Here is a 19,211-nt window from a genome sequence, read left to right on the forward strand (position 1 = left end):
CTCAGCACCTGCCACCTGCCGCACCTGCAGGAGTGATCCTTGGTTTCCTAGGGGCGGGCTCTCTATTTCATGAAGTGGCACAATCTCCCCACTAGGTGGCGGTCCACCCACCCTTTCGAATATCTCTACAAGAGGAGGTGGAACCCTATGAAAGCATTGCTTTTTTAGATAGAACAGCAATTCAACTGGCTTCAACTTGCATCTCACTATGGCCTGCATCAGCGTTCACTGCAGATAGAACTCGGATATGACATGGAATCATCCCACTCCTGTCTGGATGAAAGTAACTCCACTTCCGCATTCATCCTTGGGAAAGCCCAATGCCTCCCTTCCCCACTACTCCACTAAGTCCAAAACGCTCAGCATTCTCTGGAGAAAAGTGAGTGACACACTGTCATTGGTGGAGGCGCCTGGGTGGCTCAGCCAGTCAAGCATCTGCCTTTGGCTCAGGTCATGACTTCGGGGTTCTAGAATGAACCCAACATTGGGCAACCTGCTTAGCAAGGAGTCTGCTTCTCTCTCTGCCCCTTCCCTTGCTCATTCTCTCTCTCTCAAATAAAAAAAAAAAATCTTTAAAAAAATACATTGTCATTGGTATCATAGGCTGCATTTCTCTGTCTCCCATACATACCTGATCTGGGCTGTTGTCGCCATGGTTTTGAATCCAACACCTTCTGCCCCCAAGGAACCGGTAACACAGGCTTACCTTAGATCACACAAATTTTATGGAAGCTAAACCTGACCTTTGCCAAACTTATTCTTAAAGGCCCTTTTGGTCACAGGCTGAACCACAGGACCCAATCCGCTCCTTCCAGCTGTGTCAACTCCTCTCTCCTTTCTGTCTCATCTTCAGGATTTCCTCCATCCCAACCCATAATCCACCACCCCACACTCACGTGCACACACGTGGACACACACAGACATATACCACACACCCTGGTTCCAAATTCCTTTCCTTCTAGGACGCAGAGCGATGCCACGAGCATTCCATATGCTCCCCTTTGCAGTCGAACGTTTGCTATTCCTAAATAGAACCCTCCATCATGGCCGACCCGTCTAAGGGACCCCCTAATGCATTAATCCCTTAAATCTCGTCACCACCACCTCTTGAAGGGGCAATAAAAACTCCCACAAAATGTTTTTCCACATTTGCTGGGCAACGGAATTAAGACCATCGAAGGGAAGCCTTCCATACTTAGTGCTGATTTCTTCACCATCTGATAACTTCTGAAGGAATTATTTATTCCCTCTTACCTTCTCCTTCAAGCTCTCCTGGGCGCCTGACAGGACGCTCACAAAGCCTTCCAGAGAGCTCAAGAACTCCTGCCGAATGCTGGCTGCTTCCTGAAGACCCTCGAGCTCGCCCAAGCCCTGGCTCGTGGCCCTGAGAGCGGGAATGAAGATCTCGGACAGCAAGCGCCTCATGCTGTTAAGCAGACCTCCATCCGCGGTGTCCAGCATATTAAAGCTCACCTCCTGGAAAACAGTTAGGAGACCCTCTGCTGTATAAATCACCTGCAACGGCAGCATGGCTGCTGAGTCGTTTCTGAATGCTGTCAGCTCATCCGCTCTCTGCAGAAGTAAATGAAGATGGACCAAAAGAGAAGAGCAAAAGCTCTGAGCCGACCCCTGCAAGAGTTGGTGACCATCGCCTGCATGTCAGCAGACGCTCAGAAGCAGGCAGGGGACTAGGAAAGCCTCCCGGTGGTGGAAGGGGACAGCGTTAGCGGTGGGGGAGCTAGAGGCAGCTCCAGGAAGTGGGGCATCCTGCAGGATGGGGGAAGGGTGCATCTTTGGCTTTCTCTTGTCGGTCCCAGGGAAGTATGCTGGGAGTACGGACGGATGGAAGACAGCTGGCACTCATGAACCAGGTCCTGACCATGTTGGCCAGTCATTAGCATGACTATTGCTTGCCTTCCTCGTGGCCTCCTGCAAGTCTCACACTGCAGGCCAGCCACCCGGGCTGTTTCCTGGAGAAGGGGCTTGGTTTCTAGGCAGGTTGCTGCCAGCTGGAGGTCAACATTCTGTTTTCTGTATGGACTGGCCTTGAATTGTGTGTAGATTCAGTCTCTAAGTCCAGGAAATTACTTTTCTGATACCCTGGTTAAGATGTAAGCTTTATACTATTCTAAACTGCAATCCTCAAAATAAAGTCATGAACTAAACAGAACCCGAGACGTTACCAGCTCATTTGCTCCAAGCTGATAATGCACCCAATGTGCACAGAGGAGATTTACACTTTATTTTGCACAAAAAATAAAATTATATATCCATCATTGTAAATCTTATTGTAAATGTGTGAAATTTGCCATTAAGTAAGTAATGTATGGGAAATTATGTTTAAAAGGCAAGACTTCCCTGTTTCACCCACCCACACACACATGCGTGCCCAGGCATACATATAATATTATATCCAATTGTGATAATAAACTGAACACGAAGTCCTCTGACTCAACAGATTTAAAGGAAACATCCTCTTGTTTGCTGTGAAGCCTTTTAGAAATATCTCTTCGAAAGTATTTTTAGATAGGCGATGGACACAGTGGCTAACTCTCTAGGGAGGGATTTTTTTTTTTTTTTTGAGAATTTATGTGAGTTTTGGCAATGTGGGGTAAAGGACTGCTCTTGCCCCTTACCCAATGGATGTTCTCAGGAGTGATGGCTCTGGAAGGGTCAGTCCTGATGAAGAACACACATACTCCGGTAAGAGCAACATCTTTTCCCTCCGTCACGAACACCTTGGGTTTTTTAATCTTCTCAGAAAGAGGATTTACTCCCCCTGGAGCACCAAGCTGTCCTACAAGGGCAGAAGAATTTTAGTTTCACCATTACTATCTATAGTCCACGTGCCTGCCTCTTAGAATGAAGCCTCCTCAGGAAAATATTGTCATTCTGACTCATCCATGTGCCCTGGAAGGTCCACTGCTCGGACAATCTCTAGCCGAAGGCCTGAAGGGATCTAAAAGGAGCTAGTGATTCCAGATCACAGGTTTATTTCAGAATCATTGCTCTAGCAAAAAACAGCAATGAGAGGTCCAGAAATGAGACTTTGGTCCGAAGTAGATTCTTGCCAAAGCTACAAAAGTCATTTCCACCCACAACAGGTCACACAGTAGAGCCATTGAGAAGGGGTGAGTAAGGGAGGGGACAGCATCTACTGCACGTGCTGTGTGTCAGTTCCCCTACTTGGTACCGTGTCGATGTTACTGAAGTCAGTATAACCCTAAAGGCAGCTGTGACCTGCCCTGAGTCCCAGCCAACAGGTGGCAGAGCCAAGATCAGAAACCAGCTCTGACTGTAAAACTCCAGACCCCTGCTGACCTGTCAGTATGGCGCTAGAGTCAGGACACTGTTGACCCAGGAGAGGGTCATGATGAATAAGGAGCCAGACTCCCAAGGCTTGAGTCTTGGGCTGCACTTCCCAGCCATGTGACCTTGGGCAAGTTACTTAATCTTCCTGTGCCTCAATTTTCTGATCTGAAAAATTCAAATACTAATCCTAGATCCAAGCATCTGGATTAAAGGAGTTAATACGTGTGAAGACCTTAGAAAAGGACATAAAAATCGTTGCTCACTAAGTGTTCTCATTATTGTCATTTTAAAATTCATTTTTGGTCATGTAAGCACGCAGCTCATTGAGTGGACCATTTAAGTACGCAACGCTGGTCCACTGTGCTCTCATCTGCCCACGAAAGTTTTAGCTCTTCATGTGACACAGTAGCTCAAGCAAGATTACTGGCGTGGGAGGAGGAGGAGAGTGCCAAGGGCGAGATCTGGGGAAGGACATGGACTGGAAGTTGGGTCCTAAAACCCTGGGACTAGGACCTCTTAGAGGAACCCTCTCCTAGGCTCTCCCCCAACAGCACTGGGCTGGGGACTTGGACTGAGGCTTTGACAGAGAATGCGTCCAATAACAATAACCAGAGGAGGGACGCCTGGGTGGCTCAGCTGGTTAAGCAGCTGCCTTCAGCTCAGGTCATGATCCCAGCATCCTGGGATCGAGTCCCACATCGGGCTCCTTGCTCCACAGGGAGCCTGCTTCTCCCTCTGACTCTGCCTGCCACTCTGTCTGCCTGTGCTCGCTCGCGCTCGCTCTCTCTCTCTGACAAATAAATAAATAAAATCTTTAAAAAAAAAAAAAAACAATAACCAGAGGATATCACCATGGGATGCACAGCCACCAGTCACCATCTCTGGAGAATCCACCTAGTGCCCACAAGAGCAAAGATCCAGAGAATCAAGTTCAGCCAACTGTGAAAGTGACAATGTCAGTCAAGTCAAAGCTCTCCTGCCACCTGTCGGCTCTTGTCCCTGCCCTACTTCAAGCTCGACACAGTCAGCAACTGTGGTTTACACAGTGTGGACAGGAGTTTCCAGAAGGATAAGCTGAAGAAGCAGAGGAGGACCAAATGCTTCTCTCCCGCAGCAAATACGGACCTTCTCAGATCCCTGCTGGAGTGGAAGGAAGGGAGAAGACCAGAAGTGAAGAAGACTGAACTTTAGACCAATTAATTTTGATCAACTGGATGTTTTTTTTTAGTGTCTGAATTGAGATAGTACTTACAACGTGAAGCAACAATAGGAATTTTTCTTACTCAAGAATATCCAGGAAAGTCAAGGAATGGTCTGAATTCTAATCCAAGGTCAAAAGATTAAAGACAGTCCCACCAAAAACACTTAGAGGGAGAGCGGGAAACAAAAATAAGCTTGCATCGTGTCTACATCCTATGAACCCTTCTGGTTCAATGTCAGATTTACACACAAAGGCCTACTCTACCCAGCACACATTTCACAGACAAACTCAACATTTCATTTGACTTTATGTTTTGCAATCTGGGATAGAATTCAAAACGTATGTATTTCGACTTTTCTCTCAATGTAATGAACTTTCTGACCACAAAATTTCAGATGAATAATTCTAGAAAAATGCCAATCACTTTGAGTACATATTCATAATTTTCTCAGTTTTTAAACAAAAAAGCATTAACCATACTATATGCCAACAGCAATAACTACTTTCCCTTTCTTCAAAAAGGTCATAAAAGGATGAATATAATATTTAAATATAATCATTATATTTTTGTTTATGTCCCTAGTTTGGCTTTAAAATTATATGAATTCACATAAAAGTGGAATGGGTTATGCCAGTTGAATCCACACAAAGATTTGCAAATTTTTCTTAAGTGAAAATAACTAAACTTGTCATTCCATATTACTCGTTTGAATCATCGACAGTAGAAAATAAACATAATGTGGTATTTAACCAGAAAACTCATTATGCTCATTGGCAACAATTCTTATGTTAAAAATAAATGATGTCTATATAGAAAAGAAGCAGATGCCCATAAAAAGTTCTAGAACATAACTGCATAGAAGGACTCGCGTGGACAGAAAAGAAGCCTCAAAATGTAAAGTACATTGTTATTCCTCAGTCACCAGCCCAACCTGAAATGGGAAACCAAATATCTCAAAGTTAGAAAAACCAGGCTACATACCTATCATTATCAGTCCCTTCTCCTTCAAGGGAAATGGAACCCGGGCCTCAACTCACAGAGGCCCATTTGTCCCATCGGCCAAGGTGGAAATGTCAGCTCCAAGGGTGGCCTTCAGCTTCATGCCATCCTTGGATGAACCTAGCAACACATTTGTGGGTAACATAACACCAAGTCTGGATACCTGTTTCTGCCACATCCACATCCTGATAATAAAATATAAGGTGACGAAGACCGCCAGCAGTGAAAAGCTGATCGATTCTTTCAATCTGCAAAAAAGAAAAGGCAAGGTCACAACTTCGTGCTGAATTAGAAACCATACTTGTATCAGCAGTTGCTGTCATCTTCTTTCACAGATAAAACTGCATCAATGCAAGCCATAGAGAAGGCATCATATTGTTTGCAACATAAAAATAGAGTAAGTGCCTCACCATAATAAAAATGTAACTCAATGAAGGAATTCAATTAATCATGAAAATATTTGTTACATATACACATTTGAAAAGAGACTGTCTCTCCAGTTTTGCTAATTTCTGAAAGTGCTGAGCTGTTGAAAGCAGATAAATATAGAGGTGCTTTGTTTTCACTCAATTACAGATCAGAAAGAGAGAACAAATACCTTTTAAAACCCAGTCTAATGCACTAGAGACAATTAATATTAAATTATAATAATCACTGAAAAATGCCAGAAGAACACACATGATTACACTCATCCAAGAGCAGTCCAAATCTTAGTCTGTGAGCTTTGCCATACAACTAGAAGTCTGCCAGATGGCCTACTACCAGTGGCACAGTTTTAAATTCATATTAGAGGAAAAAGGATAAAAATCTACATGTCCATTAGGATAGCTACTGTTAGAAAAAAAAAAATCCTAGAAAATAAATGTTGTCAAGGATGTAGAAAAATTGGAACCCCTGTACACTTTTGGTGAGACTGTAAAAATGGTACAGTCACTATAGAAAACAGTATGGTGATTTCTCAAAATATCAGTGGAATTACTCTATGGTCCAAAAACTCCACTCTTGGGTATATACCCAAAAGGACTGAAAGCAGGGTCTTGCAGAGATATTTGTATACCTTGCTGACCCAGCGTTATCCACAGCAGGCAAAAGATGGAAGCAACCAACTTGTTCATTAACAGATGAATGGATAAGCAAAGTATGGCATATTCAATGATGGAATATTATTCAGCTTTAAAAAATGAAGGAAATTCTGATCCATGCTACAACACGTATGAACCTTGAGGACATTTTGCTAAATAAAATAAGCCAGTCACAAAAAGACAAATACTGTATGATTATACTTATAGGAGGTATCTAAAGTAGTCAGATTCATAGAGACAGAAAATAGAATAGTGGTATTCAGGGGCTAGGGAAATGGGTTTTATGATGATACCGAGTTTCAATTTCACAAGACAAAGAGCTCTGAAGATTCGTTACCCAACGATGTGAACATACTTCACCCTACTGAACTGTATACTTAGAAATGATTAATGGGGCACCTGGGTGACTCAGCAGGTTAAGCGTCTGACTCTTGATTTCAGCTCAGATCTTAATCTCAGTGTTAAAGGGTGTGGAGCCTACTTTAAAAAAAAGTTTAAGATGGTAAATTCTATATCCTATGTCATTACCACAATTTAAAATAAAATGTTTCCAAATGAAAAACTCTAGCCTGAAAATTTTACTGTGGAAATAAATAAGCCCCCTTCGATTTCTACCATATTATAGACAAAACTATAATAAATAAGGAAGAGCAAGTGGCGCCTGGGTGGCTCAGTGGGTTAAGCTGCTGCCTTCGGCTCAGGTCATGATCTCGGGGTCCTAGGATCGAGTCCCGCATCGGGCTCTCTGCTCAGCAGGGAGCCTGCTTCCCTCTCTCTCTCTCTCTCTTTCTCTGCCTGCCTCTCCATCTACTTGTGATCCCTCTCTGTCAAATAAATAGATAAAATCTTTAAAAAAATTAAAAAATAAAATAAGGAATGTTTCCTTCATTAGACGTCCTTGATAGAGGATGCTCTGGGGCCAAGTAGGAGGCCCTTATTGAAATGAACTTCCAAGCCAAAAATGTGAAGGAGGTACTTCCAGTTGAAACTTTTGCCCCTCTACGTTGCTTGTGAGCCCAAGCTAGGATGTTTTATTTCAGTCCCTAGGTTTTGACCTTCCTGGTCCTGAATATGACACAGCAGCTTAAACTGGGCTTCCTATGGTTCAGAACTTCTACTCGTTCATTCCACTTGCACAATCCCAAATCCAGATGTCTGAATTGGGGCGTGGGGCAGAGGTAAACGTTTCACCCGTGGAACAATCTTCAAGATTGAATTAGGTAGACTCTGTCTACTTTTATGCCTCCATTTTGGGAGGCTGTTTAGTGCTCTCCACCCCTAACTGTTCCACTGACTCCTAGTGACCCCACCAAAGTGACATGGCAGGAAGGTACACAGCCAGCAGAGTGCTGGAGACAGCTCATACTCGTCATGACAGCCAACTGATCACAGCTCTTTCCAACTAAGCCTTTAGTAACATCATGTTAGTAGTCTGGAATCAGCCATGGTGGAAGTATTAACGCCACAGAAATCAGCAAACACTCAAAATGGTGCTTCCCTCTACCCTCTTGCTCAAAGCTGTTTTGTTAAACATTTAAAAGCGTAACACCAAATAACATTATCAATACTGTGACATCTCTATCAACAGACAGGACTCACCCTCTCTCTCTATTTTTGTGCCTAAAAAACAAACAAACAAAAACAGCAACAAAAACATTCAGCAACTACTATAGGGCTCCTGATGTGCCTTTCTTGGTGCTCAGGAAACTATATCCTCCCATATTTTGACCTACCCTCTCCAAAATCAAATTATACCCCAGATTTTGGAAAGAAATCATGGTAGAAAATGGAAATTAAGTTCAGGAACAAAAGAAACCAGATTCAGCTGCCAAACCAAAGTCAAAGCCAAGGAACTATGGCACAATTCAACCACCAGGTTAGAACAGGATAAATGCAAAACACAATAAATCAGAGGCTGAGAGAAGATTCTATTCTCCATATTCAGGTTCCAAGATGGTGCTTAAACCCAGCTTCAAGGATTCAGAAATATGCAGAATTGCTGTCAGAATCATGGGACTTCAACGACAGTTATAAGTAACCCATTCAACATGAAGAGTTGGAGAACCCTACAGTCAATCTGCCATCACCTGTTACCATCAGAATGGAGTCCTGCCCATTTAGAACAGATACCCCCTCCACAGCCCAGCATAGATCATGCCATAGGACTGAGTCAATAGGCTCTCTGTGCCCTCCATAATTAAGTCAGTGAGAACTCAAATGCATCTCACCTGATTCCCCTCAAGAATGGCATCTTCCACTTCAGTTTTGTCCAGGTCTATGCAGGAAGCTATAATTGCAAATAAGTAGGCATGCCTACCATCCAAACGTGCCCGTTTGGCTTCCTTCTCTTCCTTCAGTCTTTGCTGTAAGAAAGGACCAAAAATGTTACATGACAACTGCTGTTCTCAATGGATTCATTTTATGATAATTTCATGTCACTATTGCTTTTTCAAGTCTTGAGTATTTGGATAACAGACCCCTGAATGGTACCAGTTTTTCTGTACTATCTTCCATTTTCAGAAATACTGTTATTCTATCATGAAAATAAAATGTGCTCATTGTTTTTAAAATTGTATAATACAGAGAAGCTAAAAAGAAAAAAATCATCTGTCATCCAGAAATTATTGTGGCAATTATTTTGTTCTAAATCTTTACATATTTATTTCTATGCATATATAAACATTCAACAGACATACAAAAAGAGATCCCTATTTTTTATAAACACTCCCTAAGCCTTTAAAGTAATATTCTCCTACATTACCTCTTAACTTTATTGTTTGTCTACAGATTTTATCTGGTCTTGAAATCGATTTCTGAGTACCACTGCTTACCTTTAAACTGATTAGCCATTATAATATTAAGGCATATTCAATAGAACAAATGTGAGCAGTTGGAAGCATATCCTTCCATTTGCACCATGCTCATACTAACATATGCAGATGTCTACACACATCTCTATAGTCTACTATAAAATCTGTCATGTATTTTCTTTTAATAACACACCACAGACCTAGTTCTACTTGAATATAGGGTATTCCTATCTGTGTGATAGCTGCAAAATATTCAACAATACGGATACATCAGTTAGGACATCCTTAGTAACTAACTGTGTTTGTAGCTGCAGCATCCCACAGCTCTTTGGCAATATGACCAGGACATGAACCTCCCCTCCTCTTGAATTTGGCTGGCCCTGTGATCCGTTTTCACCAAAAAAAAAAAAAAAAGTGCAGACTATAAACCTGTCTAGGCTAATCCTTAGATCTTCAGTTTCTGCCTTTGTGTTTGGGAATTCCCCCCTGGGAACCCAGCTACCATGCTGTGAGAAGTCCAAGTCATATGGGGAGACCACAGGAAGAAAACCAAGGTGTTCTGGCCAACAGCCCCATCCAACCTAGCCAACAACACCCCAGAACCAACTTTCTTGGTTCTGGAGTGAGTAAGCTATCTTGGACATTTCAAACTAGTCAAGTCTACAAATGACTGCAACCTAACCCAACACCATGTGAAGCAGAACCACCATCCAGTTAAGCCCAATCACCCACATACTCAAGAGAGATAAAAATAGATTGTGGTTGCTACTGTGAGCCATTATGTTCTGGTATGGTTTGTTATGCAGAAGTAGGTAACAGAGTAATCCTTGTAGAATAATTTCACTGATTGGACAGAAAGCAAATGGATGTAGGCTTGAGAAAAGATAATTGAGAAAAGAGAAATACAAAGATATTGAATGTAAACTATTCTTTCCAGAAGCTTGACAATAAAGGAAAGAAGTGTGGCACTAGTAGATAGAGGGGTATTTACAATCAGGAAAGAATTCAGGTCATGATCTCAGGTTCATGAGAGGGATCCCCCCATCGGGCTCTGCACTGAAATGGAGTCTGCTTAAGATTCTCTTTCTCTGGGTGCATGGGTGGCTCAGTTGGTTGAGCAACTGCCTTCAGCTTCAGTAATGATCCTGGAGTCCCAGGATTGAGTCCCACATCCAGGTCCGTGCTCGGCAGGAAGCAAGCTTCTTCCTCTGATCCTTTCCCCTCATGCTCTCTCTCTGTCAATAAATAAATAGAATCTTTAAAGATTTTTTTAAATTTATTTATTTGACAGAGAGAGAGAGATCGAGAGATCACAAGAAGGCAGAGAGGCAGGCAGAATTAGAGGGGGAAGCAGGCTCCCTGCTGAGCAGAGAGCCTGATGTGGGGCTTGATCGCAAACCCTGAGATCATGACCTGAGCTGAAGGCAGAGGCTTAGCCCACTGAGCCACCCAGGCACACTTAAATAAATAAAATCTTTAAAAAAAAAAAAAGAGAGATTCTCTTTCTCTCCTTCTGCCTCTGCCCCTCCTCCCCAATTTGCATGTACACTCTTTCTCTCTTTCTCCCTCTCTCTCTAAAAAAAAAAAAAAAAAGAAAAAGAAAGAAATTTTTAACACACAAAAAGGAACTTAAAAAACAGTGATGAGAGAAGTTGGGGATTTCAGACGCATTGAAAGGCCGTCCCTGGACCCACGCAATGAACATTTGTCTTCCAGAACCTGAAGGGACTGCTCCAAAGAAGAACTGGGGAGGCGGGAGAGGGATTGGGTTTAAAAAATAATAAACAAATAAACCTATTTTCATGCCCATTTCTCCCTAAAGGAACCAAGACAGGTCTTGACACAAAGTACACATTCCATAAATATCAAATAGAAAGAATTCTAAATCTCTTTTCAAATGTGGCTAAAACAAGACGATGTCCTGTTGTTTCAACTGTTTTCTTCCTTCTTGGCAGGGAGAAATAAAACGCTTTTCAAAATGAACTCTTAGGGTTTGCACTAAATGGCTTCAGCGGCTTGAGAACCTGGTGGGCAACCAGGGGAGCCAGGAATCAGGCGTCAAAACAAGACGGCCAATGCTGGGTAGCGACAAAGAAAGCAAAGAACTGGAGAACCAGAAGAGCCCGGATGTGAAGTTACTGAAGGCTTCCAAAGAATAGAGAAACTGAAATAAGACTCTACCATGACAACACATTCTCTATGACCTGATTTTATAAGACTCCAAAGGAAAAAAAAGTATATATATTCTAGTGGCAGAAAGGAGAGATTGCTCCCTAAAACAAAACGCTAATTATTCTATTTTTACTTAAGTATCACATAGGAAGAAAAATTCCAAAGAAGTGTCATGTGTACAAAGAAAATTATCAATGTGTTCTTAAAGTAAACTTTTCAGAGCTACACTGAAAAGCATGTCAAGCAACAAGTATGTTCTTGCATAAAATGACTGTTGTCTCTCTAAAGACAAGTAACATGAAGCAAGCGCCCGGAGCCATGGAGAAGAAAGACCATATGTCTGTCAATCTCAGCTCTCATTGCCTTATCCTAAGGTATCCTGGTACAATGAGGGAATTGGGGTTTTCCTACCACAAGAAGTCAATAACATCAAACGAGTATTGAGTGGCCAGATGGGAGCACTGTCAGCCCATACACTTGAGCCTGCAGCTCTCTGGCTACTAGGGAACGGCAGCAACCAGCAGTCAGGTGATTGGCTGTCTGGAGGTGGCTATTCTATCGGCCGCCATGTTTCAACATGGAGGACACTTAGAGTGGGAGGGTGGAGGGGGATGAAAACAGCAAGAGGTAGATGATGGAATATTTTTTTTCTAGAATCACATTAAAATTGTTCTGTGTTTTATAAGCAAGCACCAGTGGATGGAGGCAAGGAGGAGCCCAGAAACCTATTGGATTGATGTCCAAAGAAATCTAGAAAGTAGTCTTTCTGCTATTTGATGACAAGGTATGCTGTGGCCAGCCTAGAAGAAAAAGGTAGCTAATACACTAGCTCACAGGAAACAAGTGCAGCTTTAAGGCCACCGACGTCATGTGGACCAATGAGTCCTGGTTGTCAGAAGGGTCCCGGGTTCCAGTCCTGGCTATGCGACTTGCGTCTGTCAGTCAACACCTCTAGACTTCCATTTCCTTAATTCTAGACTCCAAGCCTTAGATGAGCTGACAACTAAGCACCAATCCTTCTCTACCACCCACCATCTACCATGAGCTCCTTCTCATTGGATCAAAAGTTAACACCGACAAGAGACTTGAGATTTTAGGGGCACCTGGGTGGCTCAGTTGGTTAAGCAGCTGCCTTCGGCTCAGGTCATGATCCCAGCGTCCTGGGATCGAGTCCCACATCGGGCTCCTTGCTAGGCAGGGAGCCTGCTTCTCCCTCTGTCTCTGCCTACCACTCTGTCTGCCTATGCTCGCTCTCCGTCTCTCTCTCTGACAAATAAAAATAAAATCTTTTAAAAAAATAAAATAAAAATTTAAAAAAAGAGACTTGAGATTTTAAAATACAAATCCCAACAAAGACCCAAAGTGTGTGCTTTCATAATAAAGCTCTATGACTTTTTTCATGACAAACCTACCCATTCAATTTTTTTAATATACTGACTTTTGCCTTTGACTCTATAGTTAAGCATAAGTCTGCATGCCTAAAGATAGACCACACACATTTCATTTTGGCTCCAGGTTGACAATTCCCAAATATATGTAGTAAAATGGAAATACAGGTCCAAACCTGAAAGGTAATCGTGAAGATTAAATTGGAAGCAGTCTTGAGATAATATTAAGTCAACTAGCACTTGAATTAAAATGGTATGACCAAGGCATTGACCCTGGACATCAAAATTCAGGAGGAAGAAATTGTTTCAATAATAATGTCTTAATTATACAAATGTTTAAACTCCCTCCACCCTTAGAAAACCCAGCTCCACTGGCAGGTATGTCTCAGATTCAGACCTATCCCACTGATATCACTGGAAGCCAGAAGTGAAAGTCGGGTCTAGGAGCCCCCTTGTGGCTGAGCAGCAACAGCCTTTTCCCCACCCGTCCTGACAATGTCAGAGTACATTTTGCTCTGTTTGCCCTGGTGACAGCGCTAACTATGGTTCTGCTAGTCATCGTTCACGTACTGTGGTTAGGTTTTGATGTCACAAAAGCCCCATGAAGCAGACATTCCTATCTCCACACAAGGAAACTGAGACTACGGACCATTACCAATTTCTTAAGAGCACACAGCTCAGTAAGCAGCAGGGCTGGGAAACCAAGCTCTGTCTATCGTGTTTGCAGGACCAAGCCAATACATGGTTGTCCCAGGCAACTCAAATTGCTATTCCGTAAACATTATTTCTTTAAATTTCCACTCAAGGACTATCTAGGACACTCCTGGGGGGGTGGGGGAGGCATATACATTGCATGGATTAGAGAAGGAGCTGTGTGTGTGTGTGTGTTTGTGTGTGTGTGTGTGTTTGTGTGTGTAAACTGGGGTTAACTGGCACCATTTTCTGAGTTACACCAGAGACATTAAGTGCCACTGCAGACTGGTTCTAGCTGGCTTCCAGCCGGCATGCCCTGGGTCTGGCTCTCTCATTGCACTCCTGTGTCTGAACAAATGGTAACCTCCATCCTCAACTCCTAAGAGTGCCTACAAGGTGGGCTTCCTGCTTGGGCGACCAGTAGGCTGGACTCCATGCTTTCCCCGCTGCTGCTGGTTTTGTCTGAACAACTTCACTGTTATCTATGATGTGATCCTGTATACCCCAGGTCTTCATAGGACGCCATTGCACAGAGAAGTGTACGTGCCACAGAAGGGATTCCGCAGCCAAAAAAATATTCATTTAAAAAAGAAAAAGTTTTTCCAGGTGACACGACCAGCCTTGTTGCAAGTCTGAACGTGAGAAAGAGATCTGTTTTGCTGAAAGTCAGTTGCGTACTTTTGAATAAATGTATTTTTACTTTCTTGATTTGGGTGTTTTGTTCTTTGATGTATACAGATACAAGCAGCAGTGTAACAAATATGGTCAAGGAGCGTAAAAACTAGATTAAAATCCTCACTGGAGATACCTGCAAAGAGGATGAGTCCAGGAATTACAGGTGAAACCCCTCATCTTAAATCACAAAGCAATACCTCTGAGACTGATTCTGTTTTGGCTCTCAATATCAACCTCAAGTCCACAGGAAATTAATCCCTGATGAAACAGTTTTAAAGAGGCCAAGAACATGGGTTTGATCATCTCAGGCCAGTTAGCTTCTCTTTCTATCATCTTCCCGGGCTGTGGATGAATCAGGGCAAATCCATGAAGGGATGAAGAAATTATCCAAAGAGTATGCCCAGCTGAAATGCCTCATTATTGGTAATCTGCCACGTGTATAACTTGTTCTTCTTAGCTCTTGAGGGTTAAAATAAAATAAATATCAACTGAATCTCATCATTCTCTTAAGAGGAACAGCTCCACAAAGTGGGATGTTTTCTACTTTAATTTTTACGATATCCCTGGTGCCTAGAACGGTCCCTGGCACATAGTAGAGCGTCAACTGATGTCTAATGAGAGGATAAATTAACCAAATCAATCATTTACAAGCCACTGTCAAATAATTAAGAGCTGGAACACTTTATTCTAGTGCAGTCTGAGCCCGTGATTGCAGGCTCGGAATTCAGTGAATGAGCTCCTAAGTCTTCAATGCTACTGTGTCCCGAGTATAAACCACTGCACAAAACGGCACCATAGTGTGGATTATGCTCTCCCTCAGTTTACAGCAAATATTACTAAGCTCACTCTGCCTATCGCCTACTTCAGTGTGTTGAGTGATGAAAACGGAGGCAGTGGTCCTCCTGCTTACTTCCACGTAGAGATCTTTCTACAAAGTCAACCCACTTTCCAAGTCTCCCAACCAAGAAAAGCCTTCCTCTTTACCAGCATTTTCTTTTTGACCCACAGGGCCCTATTTCCTCTGGGAGCGGCTACTCATGGTGATTCCTGGAGCATCCAAACCTGATCCTTAACTAGCTGGGAGACCCCAGAGCCCAGGAACTCCCCACTCCTAACTGTACTCTTCACGTCCTGCCTTCTCTTACCCCTTCCTCTCACTTCTCCTGCTGAAGGACCACACACACAGAGGAAGGGCAGCACATCCTTCCACACGAAGAGCACTCCAGCAAAGTGGTTTCTGGAAGGAAAGACACTCCACAGTAGCTAATTCCACTCATAGCAGGTGCTACAGTGAAGTCCACTATTCAGCGAGAGCTGTGCTCCACTCCACTGCCAAGAGACCGCACTTAAACTGAGAAGATCCCATCGATCTTCTTGTCCTAAAAGTACGTTCTGGAATCTGGTCTATTTTTGCTCCCATTTACTCATTCCCTTATCTGTCATTCTTTCCAGGCCAGTAAAAGATGTCCTCTTGGGGCACCTGGGTGGCTCAGTGGGTTAAAGCCTCCGCCTTCCGCCCAGGTCATGATCCCAGAGTCCTGGGATTGAGTCCTGCACTGGGCTCTCTGCTTGGCGGGGAGCCTGCCTCCCCCTCTCTCTCTGCCTGCCTCTCTGCTTACTTGTGATTTCTGTCTCTCAAATAAATAAAATCTTAAAAACAAAAAATCCCCTCTTTACCTTTTACTATATGTGGATTTTTCACCCAAATCGATCCAAAACCTGCTGGAGGGATCCACAACCATCTCTGCCCCCAACATTCCATGATCCACATTCTTAGTCTGTTTTCTGTAAACTAAACCTTGGGATCTGGTCAAAGGTCCTTCGTGGACCTGCACAAGGCCACAGATTCTATCTCCCCTCCCATCCCACAGTGGTCTTACTCTGAATCAGGATTACCTCTTACTCTGAATCAGGATTACCTCTCCTGTGGAATTCCAAGAGCTCCCTCTGGCCGCTCCCTCTGGCCGCGGGGGCCGTGTAATTCAAGTAGCCACGTAATTTCACCCACAAGCTAAAATATACATGATGCCGCCATCCACTTTACCTATGGCACAGGAACAAAATTCAAAAATTCCCTTTTGCATCTCAATAAACCGGAGTACTTCAAGCTGGCTTCTCATTGAATCATGGGGGGAGTTTTAAACTACTGATGCCTGCCTTTACCCCAAAACTCTTGGCCTTGTCCCAAGGGGGGCCTGAGCCCTGGTATCCCTCAGGCAATTCTAACCCACAGACCAGTCTGAGAACACCACTCCGAAGGAAATCATTTTATGAATTGATCATGATTGAGGAGTATGACCAGGTTCTCACTTGAGGTAGGACCTTAACAGAGAAAGCCCCGGAGCATTAACTTGGAATATCACCAACTCTAGACCGCTTTTTTTCCCTTCTTCGTTACTGGCATGATGCCAACACTGGCCATTATCACTCGTTTCAGCTCTAAACTTCAGGCTAGTTTATGGAGCACAGCAGCACTGGCACAAAGTAGGCATTCATTCTACAAACAAGTGTTGGAGAATGGACGGATTTTCCACTCGGCCGCACCTTCCCAGGGTCTAGCTATGGCATCGTGATGATGTGGGCATCTCGAGCATTAACTCCTTCAGGCTCAGGAATAGACGCACCCAAGCATTAGCAAGCAGTACCTGTCCCCTCCTCCCCCAAGCTGAATCCTGGAGCCGTTGCCTCCCCCAGCTGCTAGAGAATTGTTTTCATATTGTATACCGTATTGTATGTGTGAAATGCGTTCACCAGCAAACATGTCTGGGCCTGATGAACAGAGGACACTGAGACCTGTTTGGCTGTTTTACCAGAGGATAACAAAACCCACACCCTTTAAGCTTTCAAAAGATATATGAGCGCAAAGGTTTTCTGTCTTGGTTTCTACCCACGCACTCCCAAGGGAACAGAGGTGGCCCCCACCTGCAGAGTTTCTCAGCAGGGGAAGGCACTGCGCCTCCCCCAGGAGCCTGCCCCTGCTCCCCCCCCCCCCCCACAGTCTCTACCACGGAGAATCACTGTTTGGAGAAACCTAGCAATCTGAAATTTGATGAACAACAATACTCCCTCGCACAAGTGCGTACAGGGCAAAACATGAATGATACACGTCCTTGCAGATAGGAGAGAACTTTTTCCACTTTAAATCAGCCTTGCAAACAGGTGAATTTAAGTCAAGAGGACCATCACAAATCTTTCGAGTTTTCTTCTAAAAGTCAACAAAGCCAACCAGCAAAATTACATATTTCAGTTTCATTTTAAAGAAGGGAAGAAAACAGAATCCAAAAGTCTGGAGCTCATGCCCATTGTACACTTGTAAGTTTGTACTGAACACTGTGCATCTATGAGAAAAACAGAAAGAAGGCAGACTATCTGGGCCATATTGTTGTAAATGAGTGAAGCCATACAGAATTACTTCAAGTTGTTTTCATGGAGAGCATTTGTGTTTATCATACAACAGAAAGGATGTATGGCTTCCTTTTCTAAACCAAGGAGCTTTTGGTACCTTTAGTTGTTATTTGTATGTATAATCTGGATAAAGTCAGTTATTATATTACAATACCCTAGTTATAAGATAGCATCATTGCAGTAATAGTTCCAGACCAAGGTTCTGGACATAGAGATTTAGAGTTTTTATGTTAAGTAGTCTTGTAATCTTGGTCATTGATTATTTTAGGTCACAAAGTTATAATTTAATAAACTGTTATACCAGTGCACTATATAGAAAATGTGTGATTATTTACAAAATACACTGCAACCTTATTGAGGTAATTCTATTAATCTTATTCGTCAGTGTGGAGAACAGAACAGCACCCAAAATATATAAATGAGGGGCACCTGGGTGGCTCAGTCATTAAGCGTCTGCCTTCGGCTCAGGTCATGATCTCAGGATCCTGGGATCGAGCCCCCCATCGGGCTCCCTGCTCGGCGGGAAGCCTGCTTCTCTCTCTCCCACTCCCCCTGCTTCTGTTCCCTCTCTCGCTGTGTCTCTCTCTGTCAAATAAATAAATAAATTTTAAAATATATATATTTATATATGTAAATATATATATATATATATAACTTCCCAAAACTTGCTTCCAAATAAAATAGTAGCTCGTGCCAAAGAATATAATTCCTTAAACCATATATAGTCAAGATATAAAATCACCAATTTTAATGTTTACAACTTGGTAGTAAGATACAGGAAAAGGAGGGGTGCCTGGTGGCTCAGTGGTTTAAAGCCTCTGCCTTCAGTTCCAGTCGTGATCCCAGGGTCCTGGGATCTAGGCCCACATCGAGCCCCGCATTGGGCTCTCTGCTCAGCAGGGAGCCTGCTACCCTTCCTCTCTCTCTGCCTGCCTCTGCTTATTTGTAATGGCTGTCTGTAAAATAAAATAAATAAAAGCTTTTTTAAAAAAAAGATACAGGAAAAGGAATCAGACATGTAAGAAATTTAACTCATTCACTTTATTAACTGAGCAAAAAATTAAGACTTATCAGTGCAGGCTCTGTGCTGGGGAAGTCTACTAAAACTGGAAAGCCTGTCACCGCTGTCCTCTAGGAGCTCCCAGTCTAGTGAGAGAAGGGGATATGTAGACCAGTGTCACTTCCCTGCAGTGACAGGACAAGGGGGCTGGCAGATGCAGAAGCAAAGTGCTGCGAGGGCTTCTCAGAGGAGGCACTGCTGGTATTTGGTCTTAAAGAATGAGTGCAGGCACACAAGTTCCAGAGCTCAGCTGGAAGATGTGCACCTTGGCAAGGATGTACCAGAATGGGGGGTTGGGGAAGTGGGGGGCGGCTGGTGGCGGACAGCTGAACAATGCGGAGACCACATCCCTGCTGTCTGGTGGTAAAAGAGGAGGTTGCAAGGCTGGCCAGAACCATCTGGGCCCCTGGGGC

General features: G+C 43.4%; 1 protein-coding gene across 1 annotated transcript in view; it reads right to left on the bottom strand.

Annotated features, from left to right (window-relative positions):
• DNAH5 (dynein axonemal heavy chain 5) overlaps positions 1-19,211 on the bottom strand; it is a 223,165-nt gene that overhangs the window by 203,038 nt on the left and 916 nt on the right. The window contains exons 2-5 of the mRNA XM_059173668.1: positions 8,824-8,958; positions 5,677-5,761; positions 2,637-2,797; positions 1,255-1,476 (exon numbers count right to left, since the gene is read on the bottom strand). Of these exons, the coding sequence (XP_059029651.1) occupies positions 1,255-1,476; positions 2,637-2,797; positions 5,677-5,761; positions 8,824-8,958 (603 nt within the window). The remainder of the gene's footprint in view (positions 1-1,254; positions 1,477-2,636; positions 2,798-5,676; positions 5,762-8,823; positions 8,959-19,211) is intronic.

The sequence above is a fragment of the Mustela lutreola genome, chromosome 5 (genome assembly GCF_030435805.1).
Source record: "Mustela lutreola isolate mMusLut2 chromosome 5, mMusLut2.pri, whole genome shotgun sequence".
In the NCBI taxonomy this organism is placed as follows: Eukaryota; Metazoa; Chordata; class Mammalia; order Carnivora; family Mustelidae; genus Mustela; species Mustela lutreola.